At 40.5% G+C, this 25,188-nt stretch overlaps 4 protein-coding genes across 4 annotated transcripts; 3 read left to right on the top strand and 1 right to left on the bottom strand.

Annotated features, from left to right (window-relative positions):
• On the top strand, positions 1–2,034 carry LOC147857857 (transketolase, chloroplastic-like). The gene is made up of 4 exons (XM_087327450.1): positions 1–262; positions 352–500; positions 598–751; positions 845–2,034. Exons 1-4 carry the CDS (start codon positions 8–10, stop codon positions 1,802–1,804), a joined length of 1,518 nt encoding a protein of 505 aa, XP_087183576.1. The 5' UTR covers positions 1–7; the 3' UTR covers positions 1,805–2,034.
• Positions 2,035–3,408: 1,374 nt separating this feature from the next.
• LOC147857858 (pentatricopeptide repeat-containing protein At3g09040, mitochondrial-like) lies at positions 3,409–6,015 on the top strand. Its single transcript, XM_087327571.1, has one exon. It carries the CDS (start codon positions 3,409–3,411, stop codon positions 6,013–6,015), a length of 2,607 nt encoding a protein of 868 aa, XP_087183697.1.
• A 2,989-nt stretch (positions 6,016–9,004) lies between these two features.
• LOC147857859 (uncharacterized) lies at positions 9,005–9,708 on the bottom strand. The gene has a single exon (XM_087327452.1). The coding sequence runs from the start codon at positions 9,640–9,642 to the stop codon at positions 9,109–9,111; it is 534 nt and encodes a 177-aa protein (XP_087183578.1). The 5' UTR covers positions 9,643–9,708; the 3' UTR covers positions 9,005–9,108.
• An 11,511-nt stretch (positions 9,709–21,219) lies between these two features.
• Positions 21,220–23,985, top strand: LOC147857860 (putative eukaryotic translation initiation factor 5-1). The gene is made up of 2 exons (XM_087327451.1): positions 21,220–21,379; positions 22,072–23,985. The coding sequence occupies exon 2, from the start codon at positions 22,330–22,332 to the stop codon at positions 23,671–23,673; it is 1,344 nt and encodes a 447-aa protein (XP_087183577.1). The 5' UTR covers positions 21,220–21,379; positions 22,072–22,329; the 3' UTR covers positions 23,674–23,985.
• The last annotated feature ends 1,203 nt before the right edge of the window (positions 23,986–25,188 follow it).

Raw genomic sequence — 25,188 nt, forward strand, 5'->3', positions numbered from 1 at the left:
ATGCAACATGGAGGGAATTTCGAATGAAGCTTGCTCCCTTGCTGGCCATTGGGGTCTTGGCAAGCTCATTGTGTTCTATGATGACAATCATATCTCGATTGATGGTGACACTGCGATTGCCTTTACTGAGAATGTCGAAGATCGTTTTGCAGCTATGGGTTGGCACATACTATTTGTCGAAAATGGCAACACAGATTATGATGCCATTCGACAATCGATTGCAGATGCTAAAGCAGTAACTGACAAACCCACATTTATCAAGGTCATGCTCTATTTTCAATTAATGTTTTTGTGCAGATGTCTTGCAAGCTTTAATAGAAGTAGAAGCCTCACTATACTGTTCCATTGCAGGTTACCACCATTATCGGGTATGGTTCACCTAATAAAGCTAATAGTTACAGTGTTCACGGTAGTGCACTCGGCGCTAAAGAGGTGGAGGCTACTAGACAGAGCTTGAACTGGCCATATGAGCCCTTCTTTGTTCCAGAAGATGTGAAAAGGTTTGTGTTGAAAGGGATGGCTTGTACTTTCTGTCTTTGAAGATGTAAATGTGTGCCATCATCTAAGTAGAGTTTTGGATGAATGAAACAATTTCAGCCTCTGGAGTAAGCATACCAAGATAGGAGCAGATCTCGAAGCCAAATGGGAGGCTGATTTGGCTGCATATTTGAAGAAATATCCAGAAGAAGGCGCAGAATTTAAGAGTTTGATCAGTGGAGAATTACCAGCAGGGTGGGAGAAAGCTCTTCCAGTGAGTGATTCTAAAACTTCAGTTATAGGATTGCCTTCTCATATTGGGATTTTTTTCTCAGGAATAAATAACATTTTTTTGGTGAAATTGCAGACATACACTCCGGAGACACCTGGAGATGCCACGAGGAATCTCTCACAAACATGTCTTAATGCACTAGCCAAGGTTCTCCCTGGGCTTCTTGGGGGTAGTGCTGATCTTGCTTCATCAAACATGACTCTACTGAAGATGTTCGGAGACTTCCAAAAGGATACACCCGCTGAGCGCAATCTTAGGTTCGGTGTGCGTGAGCATGGTATGGGTGCCATTTGCAATGGCATCGCTCTTCATGGCAGTGGTCTGATCCCTTATTGTGCTACCTTTTTCGTCTTCACTGATTATATGAGGGGTGCAATGAGAATTTCTGCGTTGTCTGAGGCTGGTGTGATCTATGTCATGACCCATGACTCCATTGGTCTGGGAGAAGATGGTCCTACTCATCAGCCTATTGAACATCTTGCAAGTTTCAGAGCTATGCCTAACATTTTGATGCTCCGACCTGCTGATGGAAATGAAACTGCAGGGTCTTACAAGGTGGCTGTTGAGAATCGAACAAGGCCATCTATTCTTGCTTTGTCCCGCCAAAAGCTTCCCAATCTGCCTGGCACTTCAATTGAAGGAGTATCAAAAGGAGGGTATACCATAAGTGATAACTCAAGCGGGAACAAGCCAGATTTGATATTAATCAGCACTGGGTCAGAGTTGGAGATAGCTTATAAGGCTGCAGAGGAGATAAGAAAGGAGGGGAAAACAGTTCGAGTTGTATCACTCGTGTCATGGGAGCTGTTTGATGAGCAAACTGCTGAATACAAGGAAAGTGTGTTGCCTGCCAGTGTGAAGGCAAGAGTGAGCGTGGAAGCAGGCTCAACATTTGGCTGGGGCAAACATGTTGGATCTGAAGGCACGGCTATTGGTGTAGACCACTTCGGTGCAAGTGCGCCCGCCAGCATTCTGTACAAGGAATTTGGTATCAGTGTTGAGAATGTTGTCTCAAAAGCCAAGGCACTCTTGTAAAATTCTTGTGCGAACATAATTTCGCAATTTTGTTAAAAGAACACCATCAACTCTCTTGTGCTAGAAATCTCTGCAGCCAGAATGGTAGCTAGCTTTGAGTTGTTTGCTTCCAGTTTCCGCAACTTCATAACATAAGTATCCATGGATATGTTTTTCTTGTTCATGGATATCTATTTGCTTGATTTGCAACTATGGTTTTAATCTTCATAATAAATTGATGCTTAAATCTCCCCACTGCACATTAAATGCATTTGATCAGAGGTACTGTTTTGTGCCATGCCTAATAAGAGAGAAGGTATTGTAACTTGAATGTACTAATTAATTAATATGAGATACTTAATTTACAATGTTTTAATTATTGAGTGCTTATTATGAAGTGCATCAGAAAAAAACGCGCAAGTATATGGATGGAATCTTTGGTTGTATGAGAGTTGTTGAACTTCTAGCCATATTTTGCTTCACGATTGTTTGTCTTCATGTATAACTTGTCAAATCTTGGGGCATGGAGTGTTAATTTGTGTTTCCTACGGGAAAATGTTACTGGTTACTCTGGGTGGAAAGTGATCTTTTGAAGGTCTGGAAGTCTGCAAGCATTGGAGCATAGAAAGTGTTTTTGTGGAACCGAGTGTGATTCCCATGTGGAAAGTTAAATCATAGGATTTGAGGAACAAAAAGTTTCTTTGGCGGCAAGTCCCTTTTTGTTTCTCATAAACTAAACACATACACACCCTTACCTGTAGAACCTAAACTCAAAACGGAAAGGAAAGAGAAATTTACTTCACCCGTGTTCACCCTGTAAATGACAATTGGCTGGGGATCGATGATCCAGCATAGAACTAATTAAAACTATGTTCTATCAATGGAATCGATCTTACTGTAAAGAATAATAACGGAGAACATGTCTTCGACATAACGATTGGTGTAGTGCAGTATACACACAGGAGAACAGCGGCCAAGCAATTTAGGCAGATATAAGGTAATTAACCAAAATTCTTATTAGAGCTACAGCACCCGTTCCTCATGAGGATGTTATCATTGTAACTGATAATGGGTTGATTCAGTTTTCTGTCGTCCAAAACAAGATTGCACATTTAAAGAGCTGCGTAGACATCCATAAATACACACATATTTATGTATGACCTGTTTATAAGCACATACTAATTCTACCCTTTACTCTTTATATGGTTAGAGAGATAGATATCTGCGGTACTGGTCATGTATTGGCTCGCTGAACAGGTTGCCCTTGGTAAATGCACTCATCCATTCCACTTGTTTATATGGGTGGCGAGTAGAGAGATGGATATCTATTATACTGATCATGTATTGACTTAACCCTTGCCTTTGTTATATGCACATATTAATTCCACCCACAATATCGGTTGAGAGATAGATTGGTATGGTAACAGCCATGTATTGGCTTGACAGATGGATTGCCTTCGTCAAATGCACATTAATTCCACTCATTTATATGGGTGGAGAGATAGATGGCTATGGTATTGGTCCTTGGTAGACCAAATATGACCCAGAAGCAATACAATGAGAGCTATACCCCCGCAGAAGAAGGGTTTTTTGCAGATCCTTTGGTCACCTGAGTACAAATAATGATGGTATCAGCACATGTACACCCAAAGAAAAAGTATGGGAAGAGTGAATTTTCTTTCGTGACATTACTCAAGATTTGCGCAAAGAAGAAGGATCTGCGTGAAGGTAGTAGGCTACATGCAGAAATTGTTAAACAGGGATTATTGGAGAAGATTCCTCATATAGCTAGTAGTTTGATTAATATGTATGCCAAATGCGGAATGATTGCAAAAGCACAAGAACTCCATGATGAACTTCATGTCCAAAGCATAGTTTCTTGGAATGCACTCATTGCAGGGTATGTCCAAGTAGGACAAGGTCATGAAGCATGGACTTGCTTTGAGCAGATGCAAAATGAAGGCTTTTCACCCAATGAAATAAGTTTTGTTTGTGTCTTGAAGGCATGTGGTAGCATTGGAGCTATTGACAGAGGCAAACAGATTCATGATGAGATTGTCCAAAGGGGATTGCTACAAACAAATACCATACTTGGTAATGCTTTAATCGATATGTATGCCAAATGTGGGATGCTTGTTGAAGCACAGGAGGTTCATAATGAGCTCTCTCTCCGAGATGTTGTCTCTTGGTCCACACTAATTGCAGGGTATGTACAACAAGGGCAAGGACACGAAGCACTGAATTGTTTTACGCAGATGCAAGCAGAGCACCTCTCTCCAAATGCAGTCACCTTCACTTGCATTTTGAAGGCTTGTGCCAACACAGAGGCTATTAATAAGGGCATGGAGATTCATAGTGAGATTATTCGATCAGATTCACTTAAGTGTGATATTATCCTTGCCACTGCTTTGGTGGAGATGTATGTCAAATTTAATATGCTTGTAAAAGCAGAGCAAGTACTTGATGAGCTTCCAGTTGGTGATGCAATCATTTGGAATGTGTTGATTGCAGGATATATTGAACAAGGCCGAAGTCAGGAAGCACTGGACTGTTTTCAGCGCATGCAAGAAGAGGGTCTATCTCCAAACATAGTCTCCTACATTTATATTTTGAAAGCATGTGGCAGCATTGTGTCTATCAAAAGGGGTGAACAAATTCACGATGAGATTGTCAGCAGAGGCCTCCCAGAGAAAGATAATGTCCTTGGTACTGCTTTGGTGGATATGTATGCCAAATGTGGCATGCTTGAAAAAGCAAAGAAACTTCATGATGAACTTCTTGTCCAAAGCGTGGTCTCTTGGAATGCATTGATCACAGGATATGCACAGCAAGGGCAAGATTCTAATGCATTAAACTGTCTTGAACAGATGCAAAATGAGGGATTCTCTCCAGACGAAGTGACTTTCATCTGCATATTGAAGGTATGTGGTGACACAGGAGCTATTGAAAAAGGGAAGCAAATCCATGATGAGGTGGTCCGTAGAGGTTTGCTAAAGAATAATAATCTTGTGCTTGGTACTTCTTTGGTAGATATGTATGCTAAATGTGGTTTCCTTGCAAAAGCACAGCAAGTTCATTGTGAACTTGAAGTTCGGAATGCAGTCATTTGGAATGCATTAATGTTTGGTTATATCCAAGAATGCCAAAGTGATGAAGCGCTGGTCTGCTTTGAACGTATTCAAAGTGAGGGTCTCTGTCCAAATGAAATCACTTTTACTTTCACCTTGAAGGCTTGTGGGTGTACAAAGGCTACTAGCAAAGGCAAACAGATTCATTGCATAATTATTGAAGGACAAATGCTGGAGAAAAGTGTTGTGCTTGGAAATGCTTTGATTGATATGTATGCCAAATGTAATGGGCTTACAGAAGCACGACAAGTGCTTGAAGAGCTTCCATTTCGGGATGTAGTCTCTTGGTCTTCTCTAATTGCAGGATATGCCCAACAGGAACAAGGTCATGAAGCACTGAACTGTCTTCGACGGATGCAAGCTGACGCTATAGCTCCAAATGCAGTGACATTTATTTGCACCTTAAATGCCTGTGCCAGCATAGGAGCCATGAGTAAAGGCAAACAAATTCATCAAAATATTTTGAGCATTGGGCTTCTAGAGAAAGTCATTGCACTTGGCAATGCTTTAGTAGATATGTATGCAAAATGTGGTGCACTTGCGAAAGCACAACAAGTTCTCTTCGAACTTAACATGCGAAATGTAGTCACTTGGAATGCACTAATCACAGGGTATGCTCAACAAGGGCAAGGTCATGAGGCATTGAACTGTGTCAAATGTATGCAATGTGAGGGAATCTCTCTGAATGAGGTCACATTCTTATGCATCCTCAATGCATGTAGTCATTCAGGGTTACTAGATGAAGCCCGAATGCACTTTATAGATATGGCCCAAAAATATAGCCTTCAACCTAACATAGAGCATTATACTTGTATGGTAGTTGTTTTTGGACATGCTGGTCTCTTTGAAAAGGCAGTTTCAGTGATTAAGACACTATCATCTGGTGAGTATCCTTCAGTTTGGCTTGCATTATTAGGTGCTTGTAGAAAGTGGGGTAATGTGAAGCTTGGGAAGTTGGCTTTTGATGAAGTGCTACTGCTGGATAACGGCTGTGCTGCAGCTTATACTCTTATGGCTAATATTTATGCAGCTGCTGGCATGCAAGCTGATGCAGAAAAGGTTGGAACGATGAGGCTGAAGAGTGCTGCTCTGGAAAAGCTTTGATGCAAGTGGAAATGCTCATTCCGTTTGTCACAATTCATAACAAGTTTATCATTGATTCAGCAACAACACAACAATCTGTTGGTTGTAGTTGATTTGTCAGATGAAGATAGCATAAGATAATAAGAAGCTGCAAATTGCACTAGTAGCTTGCCTAATTATGCAAAGTATCCATTGCAAGCTCTATGGTGATTGTACTCTAAGCGAGGGAAACATATTTATGTTTCGAATGGCATAAGATAATAAGAAGGTGCAAGTTGCACAAGTAGCTTGCCTAATTATGCAAAGTATCCATTGCAAGCTCTATGGTGATTGTACTCTAAGCCAGGGAAACATATTTATGTTTCGAATGGTCCAGCCAAAAGGAGTTAGATGAAATATACAGATAAGGAACTACGAGAATGGGGAAATGTTTTGCCTTGGAAATTGCAAATACTTGCAAATGTAAGTATGCTGCAAGAGGCTTCTTTATTTGGGAGTCATATCTTAGGATCCCATTTGTTATTCTGGAGAAATATCTTACAACCTGGTTTGCCAAGTTGCAGAGAACAAGAAAGATTCTGGAGACAGATTCATATGCTTTACATAAACATGCAATTCAATAATTCCATTTTTTCTAATTAGGTCATTCGTTGTCTAATCAATACTGGCATCCTGACCAGAATCGAAGAAATATGTATCCATCTAAATTTTGATGATGTCCATGGCTCAAATCTTTCAAAGGATCATAGACAGGAGTGGCTTCTTCACATTGATCTTCAACAGTAATGGGTAGACACATCTTCTAGTGACTTTGGTTAGAACCCATCGCCAAACTCCATTTAATATAGCATACACTAATTACATATGATATTAAGAAAATTTTAGACTCAAAATTAGGCTTTCCAAGAAATGTTATCATCAATATAATTGTATGTTGGGGGAGCATAACCTTGCATTGCAAAGATTGCAATGAGAGGATTCCAAAACACCAAGAATCACTCAAAGCAGATTTGTAATATGAGATTTATAACATTTCCTCTAAAAAGCAATTGCAAATTAGTGTATTGCTAATTGATACATGGATTACATGAAATTGATATATTTTTTGGTCTCATAGGTCATATTTGATCTCTGAAAACAATAACAAAATCTGCTTATCTGTATGTCTATCTTTGGCATCTTCTCAAAGTTATGAAAGAAGATACTTTGCAATCCATGTATTAATGTCACCAAGAAGAATAATATCTTCAAACTTTGGAAAACTCACAAATGTCCTCACCTTGCATACTATAGGGTGATTGTGCATTGGGGGAGGAGCATAGTTCAGTGTGGTATGTAGTGTTGACAAGGATCATTAAAATTTAAAGATGGATTGAATTGAGGTTGTTATCTTGAAAACAAGAATTTGGGGTGAATGCCAAAATATGACAATGATGCATGAGTGAAATGGATGAATTGATGTTATGACTAAGTATATAAATTCCTCTAAAACATGATCATAGCCATCTTCAACTGAATATAAGGCGACATGAGCATTTAAGATTACACAATGTCATTATCACAAAAATTATTCCATAAGAGTCATATTGTTGCTACCTTATATTTAACCACTAAACTTATTTTTTAAGTCATACACAAACGAGTTACTGCACCCATGAAATTAGACAACAAGTGGACACTCAACAACGATATTAAAGATAAGTGTGAAATCAATTTAGGTAATAATAAATAAGCCCACAAAAGGTTACTACACCCATGAAATTAGACAATTGAACAAGTGGACACTCAACAACGATATGAAAGGTAAGTGTGAAATCAATTTAGGTAATAATAAATAAGCCCACAAATGCTTTAAGGAATCGATCCATGGGTAAAATAATAAACCATCGTGGAGTCATCAACCCCCAAGCAAGACTAATGAAAAATAATTAACATACGACTTTATATCACAAATGTATTGGACAACTCAACAATGAATCTATAGGTGGCTAAACTAGTGATACATACATTTATGTAACATGTCTATAAACCATTTTAGAAATAGAAATACCTATGTTATATATTTGATTTACACATGTACGATAAATAACCAACAAAGTACATGCCTAGCACATATTTTTGGAGGCCATGAAAATATCATCAAGCCCGGGGATGGGTAGACAAGGGCTAGCTCTAATTGAACTTGACTTTCCTTAAAGAATAAATATTGAGGGTGTGTCCAATTGGTACCAATGAGTGATGGTGGTTTGCAAAAACATCAAAGTTTAACAAATATATGCATACACACACATACTTGAAGAGAGGATTGAGGGCACCATGTTTTGATCATGGATGACAATATAGATAAGCCAACATGTTTTTAACACATGGTGAACTTCAACCATCTAAGATCTACTTGTGGGAGCATCAACCACAATTATAAGCAAACATTAACAACATATGTTATTTTCATCCTTCACCTTCCATTCACACAATATGCATGTGAATTGAATGTTTGCAATATAAAACTCTGTCATCAGTCGAAGAAGATAAGAAAAACGGTTCATACTGATCAGTACCTTGTGGAATGTTGAGAGAGAGTTCTTATTTCATAGAAGATGGAGATCTCTCTGTTGCAGAAGTATTAATTTCATAGCATACATCACAATATAAAGCATCACCATCAATTGCCTTTTCGTGCGAAAATATTATTAGAAATGAGTGTTTGAAGGTCAGTCCAACCAGCACCAGTAGAGGCTGATATGGAGAAATATCCATCAAAGCTTGGGTCAAATTACAAGCCTGAGATACATATAAATCCACACAATATTAAACATATATTTACATGACATACCACATCCACTAGCAGATATGAGATGATGATAAGCCAGACCAAGTTTAGCACGTATACTTAAACTACATCCAAATGACATGATATGATAAGGAAAGCACATCTAACATTTGGACTTTGATCTACATCCAGATGTGATCAATGATGTGATATGACAAACTGAAGATGTTAAAACACATCAGAGTTCAAATCACATCCACATATATTTTCTGCTCTATGTGAGCATTGTGCTACAATAATGAAATTAGGGTAGAATTAAATGTGTCAAACATCGCACATGTCAATTAGAGGATTTGCCGAGAAGAAGATGATGATGATTCACACTCGGGTATGTCATCGAAATTAGAGGCAGGGTAGTTAACTGAAAGGGCCCCGTCGATCTCAAAGGAGATCTGTTTCTTAGACTTCCCCCATCCTTCTTGCTCGAGTGCTCGAATCGCGGTGATAGGCCACCACTTATAGACAGCCTTCACAGAGACTCCTCGGAGATCAGATATATAGTCCTGCGAGATAGTGCCCGAGATCGAAGAAGCATATGAGACATGGTATGGGCGATCTCCGGGTATTGTGAAATGGCAAGGCTTCTCGAGATTCACTTCGAAGTGCCCATCCGTTTCTCGAAGTGTGTAGGAGAGTATGATCCCTGGTATAAGTCCCACAGGGAAACCTGTCTGCAGCAGCTCTTCTTGCACAGCTATGGAGATGTTGCTACGAGGAGGAGCATCGCCATCATTGGTGTTGCGAATTGCGAAACATACATAGAACCGCCATTGAAGGGTGAGGAGAATGAGCAGAGAAAGGGAGGAGCAGGGTGCCATGGCTTCTTCTCCTTCTCCTTCTCCTTCTCCTTCTCTTTCTCCTTCTCTTTGGTCTTCTCTGTAACTTTTAATTCGGAATCTCCATCTCCTGCTTCCATGTCCTAAAAGCCCACGGCCCTGCGACTTTGTCTTAAACAGAAAAGAAAAGAAAAGAAAAGAAATAATGCTCATGATTTGTGATCAACATGGAGCCCACTACCACCACCAACGAGAGAGAGAGAGAGAGAGAGAGAGAGAGAGAGAGAGAGAGAGAGAGTTATTTTGATACCAGGAGGTCATGGGTTCAACCCCTTACATTCAAACAAATGGCATCTAGTGAATTAAGAAATACGTATGAAGTATGGAATCGAGAGGTGAGAAATTTGGGTTTGTCTTGCTTGTCGTGTGTAACAACTTCCCACTAAAAAAGAAGAAGATAGAATCGCTTCTTTTGGAGGCCATAAGGTCACGTGTTCAACCCCTACATTCCAGAGTTCGAATTATAGTAAATTAAAAGAAATATATAGCGTGCAAATAAAGAAGTTTGGAAGCTTAGTCTTGAACCCAAGGCTGAGAGGACATGTAGTGCAACAACAACTTCACTAGAGTAAGCTAATTATGAGAGAGAGACAGAGAGACAGAGCAAGTGAGAGACTCGTCACTTTGCTAGTCCAGTATGGTATGTAGTTCATGAGAAATGATATATGATGATATACCAAAAATGTGCTAACATAAGGATTTGAACCCATGACCTTATGTTACTGAGCGAAATAGTCTTCTGTTGAGATGAGTTATCATAGGGGTCACGATCTATCCCACCACATCAAGAAAAGAGGATAAATTTTACAAACCACAATTAATAGATAGATACAATATTATGAAATGGGAAAGTACTCTAAACCATACAGTTAAAGCCATGGCCCATGGGTGCCAAAGCATGTTCAAGAGATGTTTTTGTACTATTCATTTGCTCCCCACCTTTCCTTTTCATACGTAAATAATTGTATAGGTATTTCTACGATCGAGTTAAAAAACTTTGAATCGATATGTTGGGTTTCACATACCATACAAGAAAATAAAGTAAGATAAAACATAGAAATGATTAAACTACCTATGTATTCTTCTTCTTTCTTACTTGGAACAATTGAGAATTGTGATTCTTTAGGTTGAGTGTGGTGTCAAGGCCCACAATCTTTACAAAGTTAGTAGCTTTAGAGAGAATGAATCTACTATGTTTTTCCAAAACATGAAACATGTGTAAGGCCATGTTCGATAGATATGAAACTTTTTAACATAAACCTACAAAAATGTGGTGGGACAACAAAATCCTAATAATGTGGATGCCCAATTATAAGGTAAAAGAAAATGTAGGCATACATAAATGATGGATGTCAAAGTGATGGATCAAAGTTGGGACTTTTAGCTTTGATTCTCTTCTCGAGAAAATTGTGTCTAGCCTCAATAGGCAAGACAAAAATTAGTCGGCTCCAATGACAATTTATTATAAGAACTTGAATGTAGATTTAATAGAATAAACCACTCAACAAGCATGATTTCTCATATTGCAATTTGTAGACCTCTCCTTACTTTAGTTAGAAACAACAATAGATGTTAATTGAAGGATAAGTAAAGAAGACTACATAGATAAATAACTAACAATAGACTTCGATTAGCCAAAAGATATTACAACAAACCCCCTAGCACAAATCCATTTACATGGTTTATTACTTATCAACCATTTTGCATCTCAAGCACACATGTTAAATGTGGCCATGCTTTACAAGAACACAAGAAGTGGATGATGAACTTTCTTTTGTTGGTTGTATATACAAGGACGAGAAATGTAGTCTCTTGGAATGCACTCATTGAGGGGTATATTGAACATGGGTGAGATAATGAAGAATTGATACCTCTCTCCAAGATAATATCACTTTCATTTGGATATTGAAAGCATGTGGCAACATGGATGATTAGAGTAATTGAAAAGGCCAACATACTTACGATGACATAGCAAAACAAGAATGTGGCCACAAGAGAACCATTAAAAAAGTCAACATATCCATGATGAACTAGCCAAACAAGCATGTGGCAACATGCCCATTGAGAAAGGTTGTCATTTCCATAATCAATTAGACAAACTCTCTAGAGAACAATTGTTGGCCATTGCATTGATGGGATGTATATTTTGTCATGCTTATAGAAGCACAACAACAAATACACAACGAGCTTTCAACCCAATATATGATGTCTTGATTAGCTTTACTTTTAGGATATTTCCAAAGGATGAGGCGATTATGCACAAAGTAGTTTTGTTTGAATGCAAGATTGTTGTCTTTCACCCAACAAGATTCACCTCGCTTACATAACTTGAAGGTTTGTGGCACCTTGGGAGCTGCAACAAAAGGTGCCGCAAGCCAGAATAAATCCATTATATTAAAACCATGCGCCAACGTATCCACAGTGAAGTAGCTAAATGAGCAAGTGGCAACATGAAACCCATTGAAAAAGGTCAAGATATCCATGATGAAGTAGCCAAACAAGCAGGTGGCAACATGCCCATTGAAAAGGTTGGCATATGCATAATGAAGAAAGATATTGTGATCAACAATGTTTTAGTAGCCACATTTGCTAAATGTGGATTACTTGCAAAACTGCGTGCAATATACCTGAATATCTCCTAGTTTGAAATGTTATCTCATGTTCAACATAATTAACTATTATGTCCAACAAAGATGGTGCCTAGAACCTCTTAACATCCTCAAGCTAATGAGAAGTGAGGACATGTGTCAAGATATGGCCATTTTCATATGTATTCTAAATGTGTGCTCTCGCTCTAGGTTACCATGACGTGCCTAAGCCTACTTTGATTATCAAAACTATGGACCAATCTTCGAGCATATCATGCTTGCACTTTGATGGCTTGTTAATGTGTCAAGCAATTCGCTAAATGCCATGAAATCTTCTTTCCATCCTCCTTGACTTTGTTACGCATTGTTACTACTTATAGAAATTGGGATAGGTTAAGTTTTGGGAAGTTAGCTCTTGATGTAGAGAGGTTAGATACTAGTGCTTCTGAGTATGTCCTTATGGTTAGAATAGAAAATCCGTGCATTGTTGTTGCTTGTCTCTAACCATTATTCTCAATGTACATATATGTATTGTTCAGAATCAAGCTCAACTTGGTCTAGTGTGTGAACTCACCTTGAGAGTGAATAGACACTCCAACAGTCAAGAGTCACCACTATGTCACCACTTTGTATTCTAGCATTTAGTATGAGTCATAGAATCATATTCTATGACACATAACTTATGAGCTTTCACATTCCCCATCCTCCATGAGTCTTGTAGTTAATGAAGAGAGAGGGTGACTATATAAAGCACCCTCCTCCCACCTTGTATAGTGTTGTGTCTTTCTCCTTTGTTATTATACTTTTACCTTGCGTATGCTCTGTGTATTATTCCTTGTCTCTCTCACTCTCTCTCTCTCTCACACATACACACACATAACTCATATCTCTTCCGCTTCACAAGAATCCATATCCGATTCTTTACATGGTATCAGAGCGATTTGGTAGCTCGATCTAGCCCATTCGCCTCATCGTGATCGTGTGTTGTGCTCCACACCGACGACCAAGAACCGGCTCATTGCTATCGTAGCTTCGCTACATAGCTCACATTCGAAGAGAGAAGAAGAAGAAGAAGAAGAATCGACATAATGAATACTCAAATGGGGAGCGCTCTCTCTACCGAGAAGTTGGATCAAAACAACTTCGTATCTTGGGAGTACAAGATGCACCAATACCTTGTCGGACAAGGCTATTGGAGCTACATCAAAGGAGCGCATGAAGACCGACCCGCCGAAGCGGCTCTCGGATATGCGACATGGGAGCAAGCCGCAAGCCGCGTGATATATTGTTTGGCGACATGTGTTCATGACCACATGCTCGGTTACATTCGAGAAGCCAAGACGTCGAAGGAAGCATGGGAAAATCTATGAAAGATTTTCGCCGCCAACACGACCGCGAGGAAGCTTTAACTCCGCCAAGAGTTGAACAACATTCAACAAAGGGACATGTCCATCAAGACATACACCTTGAAGATCGAGGAGCTTTGCGACTCGCTCGGCTCAATAAGCATAAGTATAGATGATGATGAGATGGTGCAAATATGCCTCGGCGGCCTCGCACCACGGTTCGGCGCGATGCGACCCGCTGTTCTAGCACGGGAGAAATCTCCCTCCTTCTTCGAGCTCCAATCAATGCTATTGGTCGAAGAAAACCACGTGCGTACAAGGAGCAATGAGTCGGAAGGCCACATGCTCTACACGCACTCTAATGGAGGAAGATGACACAGACGAGCGAGAGGCCAGAATTGGCCAAGGACAAGGCGGACGAGGTCCGACCTATGACAACAACTCCCAATTTCGACCGCAAAACGGAGGCCAACGAGGAACCTTCGCAAGAAGGGGGTGCTTCCACTCCGGCCCGAGCCGTCAAAACGCAACCGAATGCGGATATTGCGGAAAGCTCGGCCACCACGAAGAAGAGTGCCGAAAGAAGATACGTGAATCGGCTTCCACAAGCCGACAACTCATGAATTACGTACACAATTCCAACTACGAAGAGTATAGCGGAATGTACGGGAACAACTCCGACTACGAAGATTGTGGCGGAATGTATGCACGCAACTCCGACCGTGGCGGAATGTTCATGATGAAACATAGAGCAAACTCTATGTCGACCTCTACCTCAACTAGTGCCTCTGGTCCGGAAGACGTATGGTTTGTCGATTCCGGTGCCTCGAACCATATGACATCGCATCAAGAATGGTTCCGAGAACTTCGAGAGTTGGACCGACCCGGTTATGTCGAAACCGGAGACGACACTACGCACCCGATTCGGCACATCGGCAATGTTCCGTTCGGAAAAGAACGTAAGCAAAATTACATTAAAAATGTCTTGCATGTACCGACCATTACGAAGAATTTGGTCTTCGTCGGCCAAATTGTAGAGCAAGGGATGCAAGTTCGATTTAATCAAGGCGGTTGCTTCATTGAAAAAGAGGGCCGACTCATCACATGCGGACGAAGAGAGGGCCGAATGTTCATTCTCGACTCACACGAGACGAAATCCGCCATGTTCGCAAAGGGCATGAAAGCCGACTCCGACATAGAGTTATGGCACAAGCGGATTGGCCATATAAATCTCCAAAAGCTCAAAGCAATGAAATCGAAAGGACTTGTCATCGGACTCCCAACATTCAAAGAGAAGGAGATTGAAGGTGTATGCGAAGCATGCCAATTCGGCAAGCAACACCGACACCCATTCCCGAAAGAGCGGAACGTGAGCAAAGGTCTACTCGACGTAGTCCATTCCGACGTATGGGGACCGGCGCAGACGGCTACATTCGGCGGATGCCGATATTACGTGCTCTTCGTCGACAACTTCTCCTGGCACACTTGGATCTACCCGATGCGGCAAAAGAGCGAAATGTTCGGACACTTCCAAACTTTCAAGAATGAAGTCAAGAAAGCCACAGGCTGACATGTACGTTGTCTTCGATAGGATGGCGGCAAGGAGTACTTCTCGGACGCCTTCACGGCGTATCTCCGAAAGGAAGGAATTCGACAAGAATTCACTTGCCGACACACTCCGCAACAAAACGGGGTAGCCGAGCGCAAAAATCGGCACATCCTCGAAGTAGCGCGGGCCATGATGAACGAGAAGCATATGCCCAAGTCATATTGGGCCGAAGCTGCAAATACGGTCGTCTACCTAATGAACCGATGCACAACATCCGGCGTGCACAAGGTCACTCTGCACGAAAAATACTTTGGAAAGAAGCCGGACTTATCGCACACCCGGATATTCGGCGCTATAGCATACGTGCACATCCCCAACGAGAAGCGTCAAAAGCTTGATCCGAAGTCGGAGAAATGTATCCTCGTAGGATACTCACTAGAGCAAAAGGGGTACAAGTGCTACAACCCCTCAACTCGAAAATCTCGAGTAAGTCGAGACGTCGTTTTTGACGAGTTCGCATCCTGGTATATGCACCAGAGACAACTCCGGCTCCGACTCTGCTCGACCAGGAATCCGCCGAACAAGAGATTGAGGATGAGGATCGCCTTACGCACATGTTCGAAGAGAGTCCGATCACGACCCAACCGAGCGAACCACAAGAGCCTTTGAGCGATCAAAGCACATCACGACCTAGCCCGAAGATGGACAAGGGCAAGGCGAAAATGGCGGAATACGCAGATGATCGTTTCGACGACGACGAGTCGACTCATTCACTTGACAGTGAGTTCGGTGGCCTCGATGTACCAATCGGAGCTAAGAAAGCCCTCATCTCAACAAATGAAAATCTCCGTCGCTCCACCCGTGAAAAGAACCTCGTAACCCAATTCGGCTACAACAATTATATGGTGTACCATTACGCCTTTATGATGAAGGTAGCGACAGTACGGGAGCCGGAAACCTTTTCGGAAGCCGTGAAGGACCCGCGATGGATCGAAGCAATGAACGAGGAGATGCAGGCACTATGGAAGAACGAGACGTGGGATCTCGTTTCCACCTCACCACACAAAAAGGCGATTGGATGCAGATGGATCTACAAGTGAAGTATAATGTCGATGGCTCCGTAAACCGCTACAAAGCTCGACTCGTAGCGAAAGGATATGCTCAGACACATGGCGTCGACTACGAAGAGACCTTTGCCCCGGTGGCAAAGATGACGACGATGCGGACCGTAATTGCGCTTGCCGCGGCGAAAAGGTGGCACCTCCATCAAATGGACGTCAAGAACGCCTTTCTACAAGGTGAATTAGAAGAGGAGGTGTACATGATCCAACCACCCGGCTTCAACTCAAGCACCCATCCGAAAGTTGTATGCCGACTCAAGAAACCTCTCTACGGCCTCAAGCAAGCACCGCGTGCTTGGCATTCGAAGATAACGCAATATCTTCATCAAATCGGATTCCGAATGCCAAAATCGGACAACTCCCTCTACATACGAAGCAATTCCTTCCACAAGTATGATCATCATCATTTTATATGTGGATGACCTAGTCATTGGAGGTGAGCATCTCGACGAAATCAATAAGGTCAAATCCCTCCTTTCTGACAAGTTCGAGATGACGGACATGAAGGAGCTCCACTACTTCCTCGGCATAGAGGTAATTCGGACTCCGGTCGGAATCATGATCTCTCAACGGCACTACATCCTCAACTTGTTATACAAGTTCGGTATGGCTGAGTGCAAATCCGCGGCAACCCCGCTTGATCATAATCTCAAACTAGATGCGAACTCCGGCACCAAAGTGTGTGAGCCGACTCAGTATCGGCAACTTATCGAGAGTCTCATCTACCTCACGATCACTCGACCCGATCTCAGTTATCCGGTCGGTCTCCTTAGTCAATTCATGCAAACACCGCGTGATACTCACTTGGATTGCGCTAAGCGAGTTCTACGATACGTGAGCGGCACAATGGATTGCGGCATCCTCTACAAATCCGCGATGCCAATATGACTCGAGGTACACAGACTCCGATCAGGCCGGCTACAAAGACGATAGAAGGTCAACCTCTAGATTTGTTTTCTCCCTCGGTAGTGGAGCAATTTGTTCTTGTAGCAAGAAGCAGCTGACCGTCGCTCTTTCGAGTACGGAGGCGGAATACAGGGGCGCAGCCATAGCTGCGCGTGAAGCCGTATGGCTCAAGAGGATTTTAAAGGATCTGGGTGTACCCATCAAGGATCCGACCTCCCTTTACTGCGACAACATGAGCAATATCTATCTGGCTCGGAACCCGGTGTTCCACGCACGGACAAAGCACATCAAAGTGCACTATCACTTCATCTGAGAGTGTGTTCTAGCTGGCGATGACAACCTACAACACATTAGCACCAATCTTCAAACGATCGACATCTTCGCTAAAGCCTTAGGAGCCGACAAGCTATGACAATTCATGACCGATCTCGTATTGACGATCCCTGACCTGCCAAGCTTGAGGGGGAGTACTGAAGACACTACGCAATAACGCATGGATTCCGCAACCACGCAACGAAGCAGCGAAGAGCCGATCTATCGTTCAAAACCGCGAAGAAAGACGCAAGATGAAGCACAGACTTCGTATCTACGCACTACACAAGCGCATAAAGCGAGTCGACGCGGACTCCGGAACGCGAGTTGAAGCGGATTTCGGATACCATCTGAAACCGACCCGACTTGAGCTTGAGGGGGCGTGTTGAGAATCAAGCTCAACTTGGTCTAGTGTGTGAACTCACCTTGAGAGTGAATAGACACTCCAACGGTCAAGAGTCACCACTATGTCACCACTTTGTATTCTAGCATTTAGTATGAGTCATAGAATCATATTCTATGACACATAACTTATGAGCTTTCACATTCCCCATGCTCCATGAGTCTTGTAGTTAATGAAGAGAGAGGGTGACTATATAAAGCACCCTACTCCCACCTTGTATAGTGTTATGTCTTTCTCCTTTGTTATTATACTTTTACCTTGCATATGCTCTGTGTATTATTCCTTGTCTCTCTCACTCTCTCTCTCTCAAACACATACACACACATAACTCATATCTCTTCCGCTTCACAAGAATCCATATCCGATTCTTTACATGTATGTACCTTGCTAAATCATTAATATCTTTGTTAATGGTGGACAAAATAGTGTGTTTGAATAGTTCTAAAAGAATGAAGATGGCAAATCCTTATGTGGCATGCTTTTAATAATCTTACCTTTACCTATTGACTTGATCACTACCTAGGTGTGGTTGGTTTGAAATTAAGGATGCAACTAGAGAGCCCCTTTTGACTACTTCTCCAATGCAAGGACATGCATTTGTTTTGCCATGATCAAGCAACATAAAAGGAAGCATTTGTCATTAATTACAATGAAATTTTATTACTTGAGGAAGAGTTTATAGGTCTAAGTTCTAACTATATTATTGATTGGTGTCCTCCTATATATGACTTGTGCATGTTTTCTCCTAAAATGTGGGACCAATTATTAAAACTTTAATTTCATAAGAATTCATCCTTCAGTAAAAATTAGACTCAATGGAGATGTTGTACAGTCAAAATGTGATAATAATTTATCCGATTAATTCTATGAATTTAAGCTTTCTTAGAATTCATCCTTCCATAAATATTAGACTCGATGGAGATATTCCATAGTCAAAAGGCAATCATTGATCAGGGTAATTTAATGACCATGTTATAATTAATTATGAATGTATACTAGTAGAAGATAATTTTGTATTAGCCATTTTTGACCAAGTGGAAGAAATTGGAAAGTGTATATGGTCAAGTTCACAATGATGAATACATCTTAATAGTAAGTACACCTAAGGGATACAAAAATATGGGCACCATAAATTATTTTTTCTTTCCAAAATGAAGCTATTTTCCCATTAGTTAGGAGGGCACCATAATTGGTTGTACAAGAACTCAAGTTCCACTTGGTGGCATTTTAAGATGTGTGCACCATCAAATATGTTGATTCACCATGGTTGTTGCTCCTTGGGTTTTTTATGACCAATTGAATTGAAGCCTTGCCAAGCACATAAGATTTGTTACCGAGCTCCTTATGCTAGTGCACTTGGCGAACCTACTTTGTTCCTTCATGTTGATTGGGCAACTTTATCTCGCAATTCAAAGGCGTGCGCTGCATTCTGTTTTGCATGTTATGTCTTGCTTTCTATTATAGAAACATGATGCAACCAAGCTCAATGATGGAGAGATTGTTTTCTATAATAGAAACGTGATACAATGAGTGATGATGCAAGGAACGTGTATATTTCATATACAATCGTGGACAACGAATTTCATTGTTGGATGTCAAATGAGCATTGGGATGCAACAAAATCAAAGTCATCATAGAGTTAAAATGGGAAATCCATCATATTATTATATTATACATGCATTTTTTAATGGTTGAAACTACTACACAATTCAAATTACTATAATATATCTATGAAACTACTAATACTCCCATGCATCAAGTTATTGAGTTAAAAACCTAGTTTATTTACAATATGATGCTTTCTTGTACTCCATAATGAAGAAAACACACAAAAAGTATTTCATTCATCTAGTATATTGATACTAGCAAGTTGCAACATTCATGAGATTTCCCCTCAAGACTACATGTGCGTATATTGTTGAGGTTTGAGAAATGGGTCTTCATATAGATTTAATCATCACGTTTCCTCATTTAGATTTTAAAAGCTTTTATGCGGCAATCCCATTTATCTATATTTATCGATTATTTCATTGAATTAAATCAAACTTCACAATTATATAAATCCAATACTATTAAAGACCTATTGATTGACAAGAAATTTGGTTTTGATTTTACGAATAACAATCTTGTGTAGACATAAAGTAATTTTGACCTTGTAGATGTATTAGATGTGTTCTAGCAAAGTTCAACATATAGTATGCTAAGAGCCAAGCATGAGCCAAGCATAAAGGTTTCTCACACGAAATACATGTAAAGGCAAGGCTTGAATAATATGCCTAGGACACAATATCGTGTGTATTTGCATTGCTCTCCTTTAGAAAGCTATCTAATGTTTTAGAAAGCTTTGTGTGAGGAACATAAAATGCAAGATATCTTTGTTGTATACTTAATCTTTGACCCTCATAACTTGGCCAATCTCTCTTTATGAATATCATCACATATCAATCAACTTAGGTATGAATCACGATGCTTGCTTTGTGTTGTTTAAAGCTAAGGGGCATTCATTCATCACTAACTAAGTGTGTTGTAAAGAAGAAGGGACACTCAACACTCCATCCACGTAAAGACTCTCTCCCTCCTATAAGTTTCGGGAAATTACATAGTAGGAAATTGTATGAAACCACAAGTTTCTTTACCTGAATTTGCAAGAATGGACACACACGCACACATAAAGATACGTTGCAATTTAAGAAAAGTATTAATCAATCAATGAAAGAAGATATAAGTTCGTTTTCTATTATAAAGAGAGAGAGTGTGAGAGAGAGAGAGTGAGAGAGAGAAGGCAAGGTTCTAGGAAGAAACCGAAGAAGTTTGAATCCCTGACTTGGGCAATCTACTTTTGTTTGGTTTCTTTTTGTTCTTAAATAAATTCTCGAGACCAATTTTACAACAGCCAAACCGTTTGACGGAAGGTAGTCCAGACAACCATCCTATCTGCCATTTCCTACACATACACATACACATACACATACGAATACGCATACGCATACGCATACATGGGCCGTAATGAATAGTAGTACGTAAAATTCGTGTTCGTAACATTCGTTTTCATATGTTGGAAAACGAATGCGAATGTTATTCAAATATTCTTGTGTTTTTTTCCCATTTTTTTAATGTTTTTCTTTTTCTTTTTCTTTTTTTCCCATTTTTTAGGCTTATTTACCTCATAATAAATAGTTAATCCAAAGGTATGGTATTTATCGTTCTTTGAGGGTGTTTTCGTACACGAATGATTTAACCATTCGCGAATGCGAATGCAGGTATGGTTCATACTATGGCACTGGAGGGAATGAAATAGGTAATTGCGGAAATGGCCCCCATGGATTGATTATAAGAGAAAGAATGAAACCGAAATTGGGAAGACAGGTCGGCAGCAAATTAGGGTTTGACGGTATTTATACGCTTCTGTGTGGCTCTCCTACCTCTCTCGCTCTCTCCCCCCCCTCTCTCTGCAGGAAAGAAGCTCGCCTCCATCGCTTCCTAGCCGCACGCAGGTAAGTCCTCTTCCTCCTCCTCCTCCTCCTCCTCCTCCTCCTCCTTAATTAATCTGGCTTACCGCGAAAATTTAGGTTTGCGATTTGCTAGAGTTTTGGTTTTAGCAGTCTGCTTTGGTTCGTATCACATTTCTTGGTTATGACGCGAGATCCTGTCTCAGCTTTTGATTATAAGCCAGATTATGGAACACTTCGGTTCATAGCCAGCTTGTTAGATGTATCAGATCTCTATTCTGGAGTCGGAAATACAGTTCCGTCTATCGTAGTAGCTAAACCATAACGAATGTTTTTGTTTAAGATGTCTGGTAGTTGGGTATTGTCAAGATTAGCGATTGTTGTAGGTCTAGCCTAGCGTTTTTGAATGGCTGTCCTAGTGTTTTTCTCCCTTGTCCTAGACTCCACGTTCGGGTCCCTAGATGGAATGATCAAATATTAATTCCCTGTCTCAAGTTTTTTGTTTGGGAGTGATGGGAAGATTTCTGTTCATGAATAGCCGCGCTAAATGGAATTTGCTATTGATTCTTGAAGTCAGTGATTTCAATTTTAAATGTGCGGCAGTTTTTATTTGATGATTTATCTTGTTAAACGGAATGTGATAATCTTATGTGTTTTATATTCTGATTTATATGGTCATTACTAAAACTTGCACCTTTCAACAGCGTTCTTGAATGTGTCCTCACAATTGTCTGCAGGTTTTTTGCTAGAAGCAAGCATTGTCATGTACAAAGAGCTCCACAGTCTGTTTATGCACAAGATACCGGATTCTAATCAACATTGTATGCATCACTTGACTTCTAAAGTTGAGGGTGAAGTGTCTCCTGGCACATACCCAAATTTTCTGTACTATAGTGTACTTGATCTCTGGTTTGGAGGTTCTGAGAGGCAGCAGATTCACCCATCATTAGTAGATAAAGGTCCTCTTTAAAAAGAAGCGAAGCAAACTTTTAAAAATGGCCCTTCAAAATATCGGTGCAAGCAATCAGGATGATGCCTTCTACAGATACAAAATGCCAAAATTGATAACAAAGATTGAAGGTAGGGGAAATGGAATCAAGACCAATTTGGCAAATATGGTTGATGTTGCTAAGGCCCTAGCTCGACCACCTGCATACACAACAAAATACTTTGGGTGTGAGCTTGGTGCCCAATCTAAGTTTGATGAGAAGACTGGTACTGCTATTGTTAATGGTGCTCATGATACTGCAAAACTTGCAGGTCTTTTAGAAAATTTCATCAAGAAATATGTGCAATGCTATGGATGTAGGAATCCTGAAACTGAAATTATTATCACCAAAAATCAGCTTATAACAATGAAATGTGCTGCTTGTGGATTTTTATCTAATGTTGACATGAGAGACAAGTTGACTACTTTCATTCTCAAAAATCCTCCTGAGCAGAAGAAAAGTGGTAAGAAGGGAATGAGAAGAGCTGAAAAAGAACGCCTGAAAGAAGGAGAGGCTGCGGATGAGGTAAAAAAGGGTAAGAAAACAACCAAAAAGAAAGGGCAAGAAGAGAACGGCCATGTCATTAAGAAGAAAGCAGCTCCGGCATCTGATGGAGAGAAGCATTCTTCTGGCGATAACCAACAGGATGAAACCGAGGAAGAAAGTGATGATGATGATATCCAGTGGCAAACAGATACCTCTGCTACAGCAGCACAGCAGCGTATTCAAGAACAATTAACTGCGGCTACTAGCGAGATGGTCATGATCAACACTATACCTTGCAATCCTGATGTTGCCAAGCCAAATTCAGGGAAAACTAAAAAGGTCGATCCAGAACTTGAAGTTAAAATGAAGGATTCTAACTCGAAACAGGATGGTTTATCAAGCAATAAAGAGGATCTTCATGAGAAGCTTGTACAGGATTTTAGGAAGTCTTTGGCAAGTGACTTCGACAGCAACTTAGTGTCTGCGCGTTTGCATGCATGTGATCCCAAATCTAAGCAGGAAACTATGAACGCATATTTTGGAGCCTTGTTTTTTGGAACTTCCAAGGGTCTTGCACGAGAAATAGAGAAGAAAAAGAACTTTTTGTCTCAGGTAATAAATGACCAGCAGGATCAGGAACTATTGCTTGGTGCTGTTGAGGGATACTACATCACTCAATCTCTAGAAGTTCGTAAAGAAATTCCTCTGGTGTTAAAGGTCCTGTATGACTTGGATATCATTGAGGAGGAGATGATAGTGCATTGGTATGACAATGGTTCAGGTGATAACCAGATTAAGAAGCATGCCAAGCTATTTGTTGAATGGCTTCAGAATGCTGAGTCTGAGGAGTCTTCCTCAGAGTGAATTTGGATTTCTGAATGAATTGCTTAGGCCACAGCTAGGTTAAGAACATGCCAAGCTATATGTTGAATGGCCGCAGAATCCCTAGTTTTGAGAAATCCTCTTCAGAGGGAAATAGGTTTAGTAATCTTCTTTTCAAGTGTGTTTGTTGAACTTTTTGGTTTGGTGTGCTTTGTTTTCTCATCCGCAGATGACCTTTTTGGTGTGATGTGTGGTGCATCTTTCTGATGCAAATAATGGCGTTCTGTACTGAATGCAATATGATGGATGTTATTTTATGGAATCAGTGTATTTAAGGCTGATTTAAATATCAAATGAACCTTCTTATGTTATCAGACAAATTTTCTGGTTTTGGAGTGTTTTGTTTTCTCCTTAATAGACAAACTTTTTTGGTGTGGGGTGTGGTGCATCTTTGTAATACAAATAATTGGACTCTTTTACTGATAATGAATGTTTTCTTATGGAATCAGTAATCTGAAGGTCCACTTGAATATCAAATGTTTGTGTGGTGTGGTATTTTGGATAGATATCGTTTTGTTTCTCAGATTGAACCAAGTTTATGTTGAATCTTTACCCCTTATTGGAAACAGTTGTCAATGATGCTGGGTCACAGTAATGTTGATGGAGGATAAGCCTCCTAGAGAAGGTTTTATAGACTTGACTGAATTAGCTGTTTCTCCTACCCATGTGGAGATGGTAGACTTGACTGAATTAGCTGTTTCTCTTACCCATGTGGAGATGGTTTAGGGGCGTAGTTATTAAAAAAATGTGTAAATGCATTCATGTGGTTTGAGGTAGGTCGCAAGAACTCTGGCAAAAGTCTACAAATGTCTTTATTTATCAATGAAGGCCTCTGAAGGAGGATAGCCTGATATGTGCTTTCAGTTTTACTTTAAATTGATATATAGTAAACTAAGCTGCAACTGTTTTTTTGCTGGTATACACATACATTTATATATCTTGTGAAGTGAATTTGTGAGATCTTGTGCAGAAGGATGGTGTACCATAAGCCCATGGTCAAAGCCCATTCTTGAGTTCGAAGTATGCAACCTCTGAAATCGATGAATAATGTATGCAGGATCTTTAGAGGGACAAAACATGGCAGTATCAGCCAAGCATCCTCTGTACAAAATGGGATTAAATAGCAGTCAATATAATAAGACAATAATCTGGTCTGCACATTCCCGCCACAAATGTCTCATCTATTCATTCTGCAGCAGTTGGGCCACGTTTCCTAACCATTATTGTGCTTCCAGTTGCGATATGTATGCTATATTCTTGTTTCAACAACCGCATGAGACTGATGATCAGATAGCAAAAGCATTTAGCCAACCAGGACCAGTAATGGAGCCACAGGGATGTGCTGAGAGGTGCATTTTGTATTTCTGAGAGGAACACAATAAGTGAATCGGCATGCAGCAAGCTATAAAGAGTGGGTTCTATTGGACATGTCTAATGGGGATGATCAGAGGAAGCTGCAGAAATCTCGTAAGTAGAGATGGTCATCATCAGCAAAAT

The sequence above is a fragment of the Azolla caroliniana genome, unplaced genomic scaffold (genome assembly GCF_043228905.1).
Source record: "Azolla caroliniana isolate FFs.n. ecotype wild unplaced genomic scaffold, voAzoCaro1.0.p SCAF_11, whole genome shotgun sequence".
Lineage (NCBI taxonomy): Eukaryota > Viridiplantae > Streptophyta > Polypodiopsida > Salviniales > Salviniaceae > Azolla > Azolla caroliniana.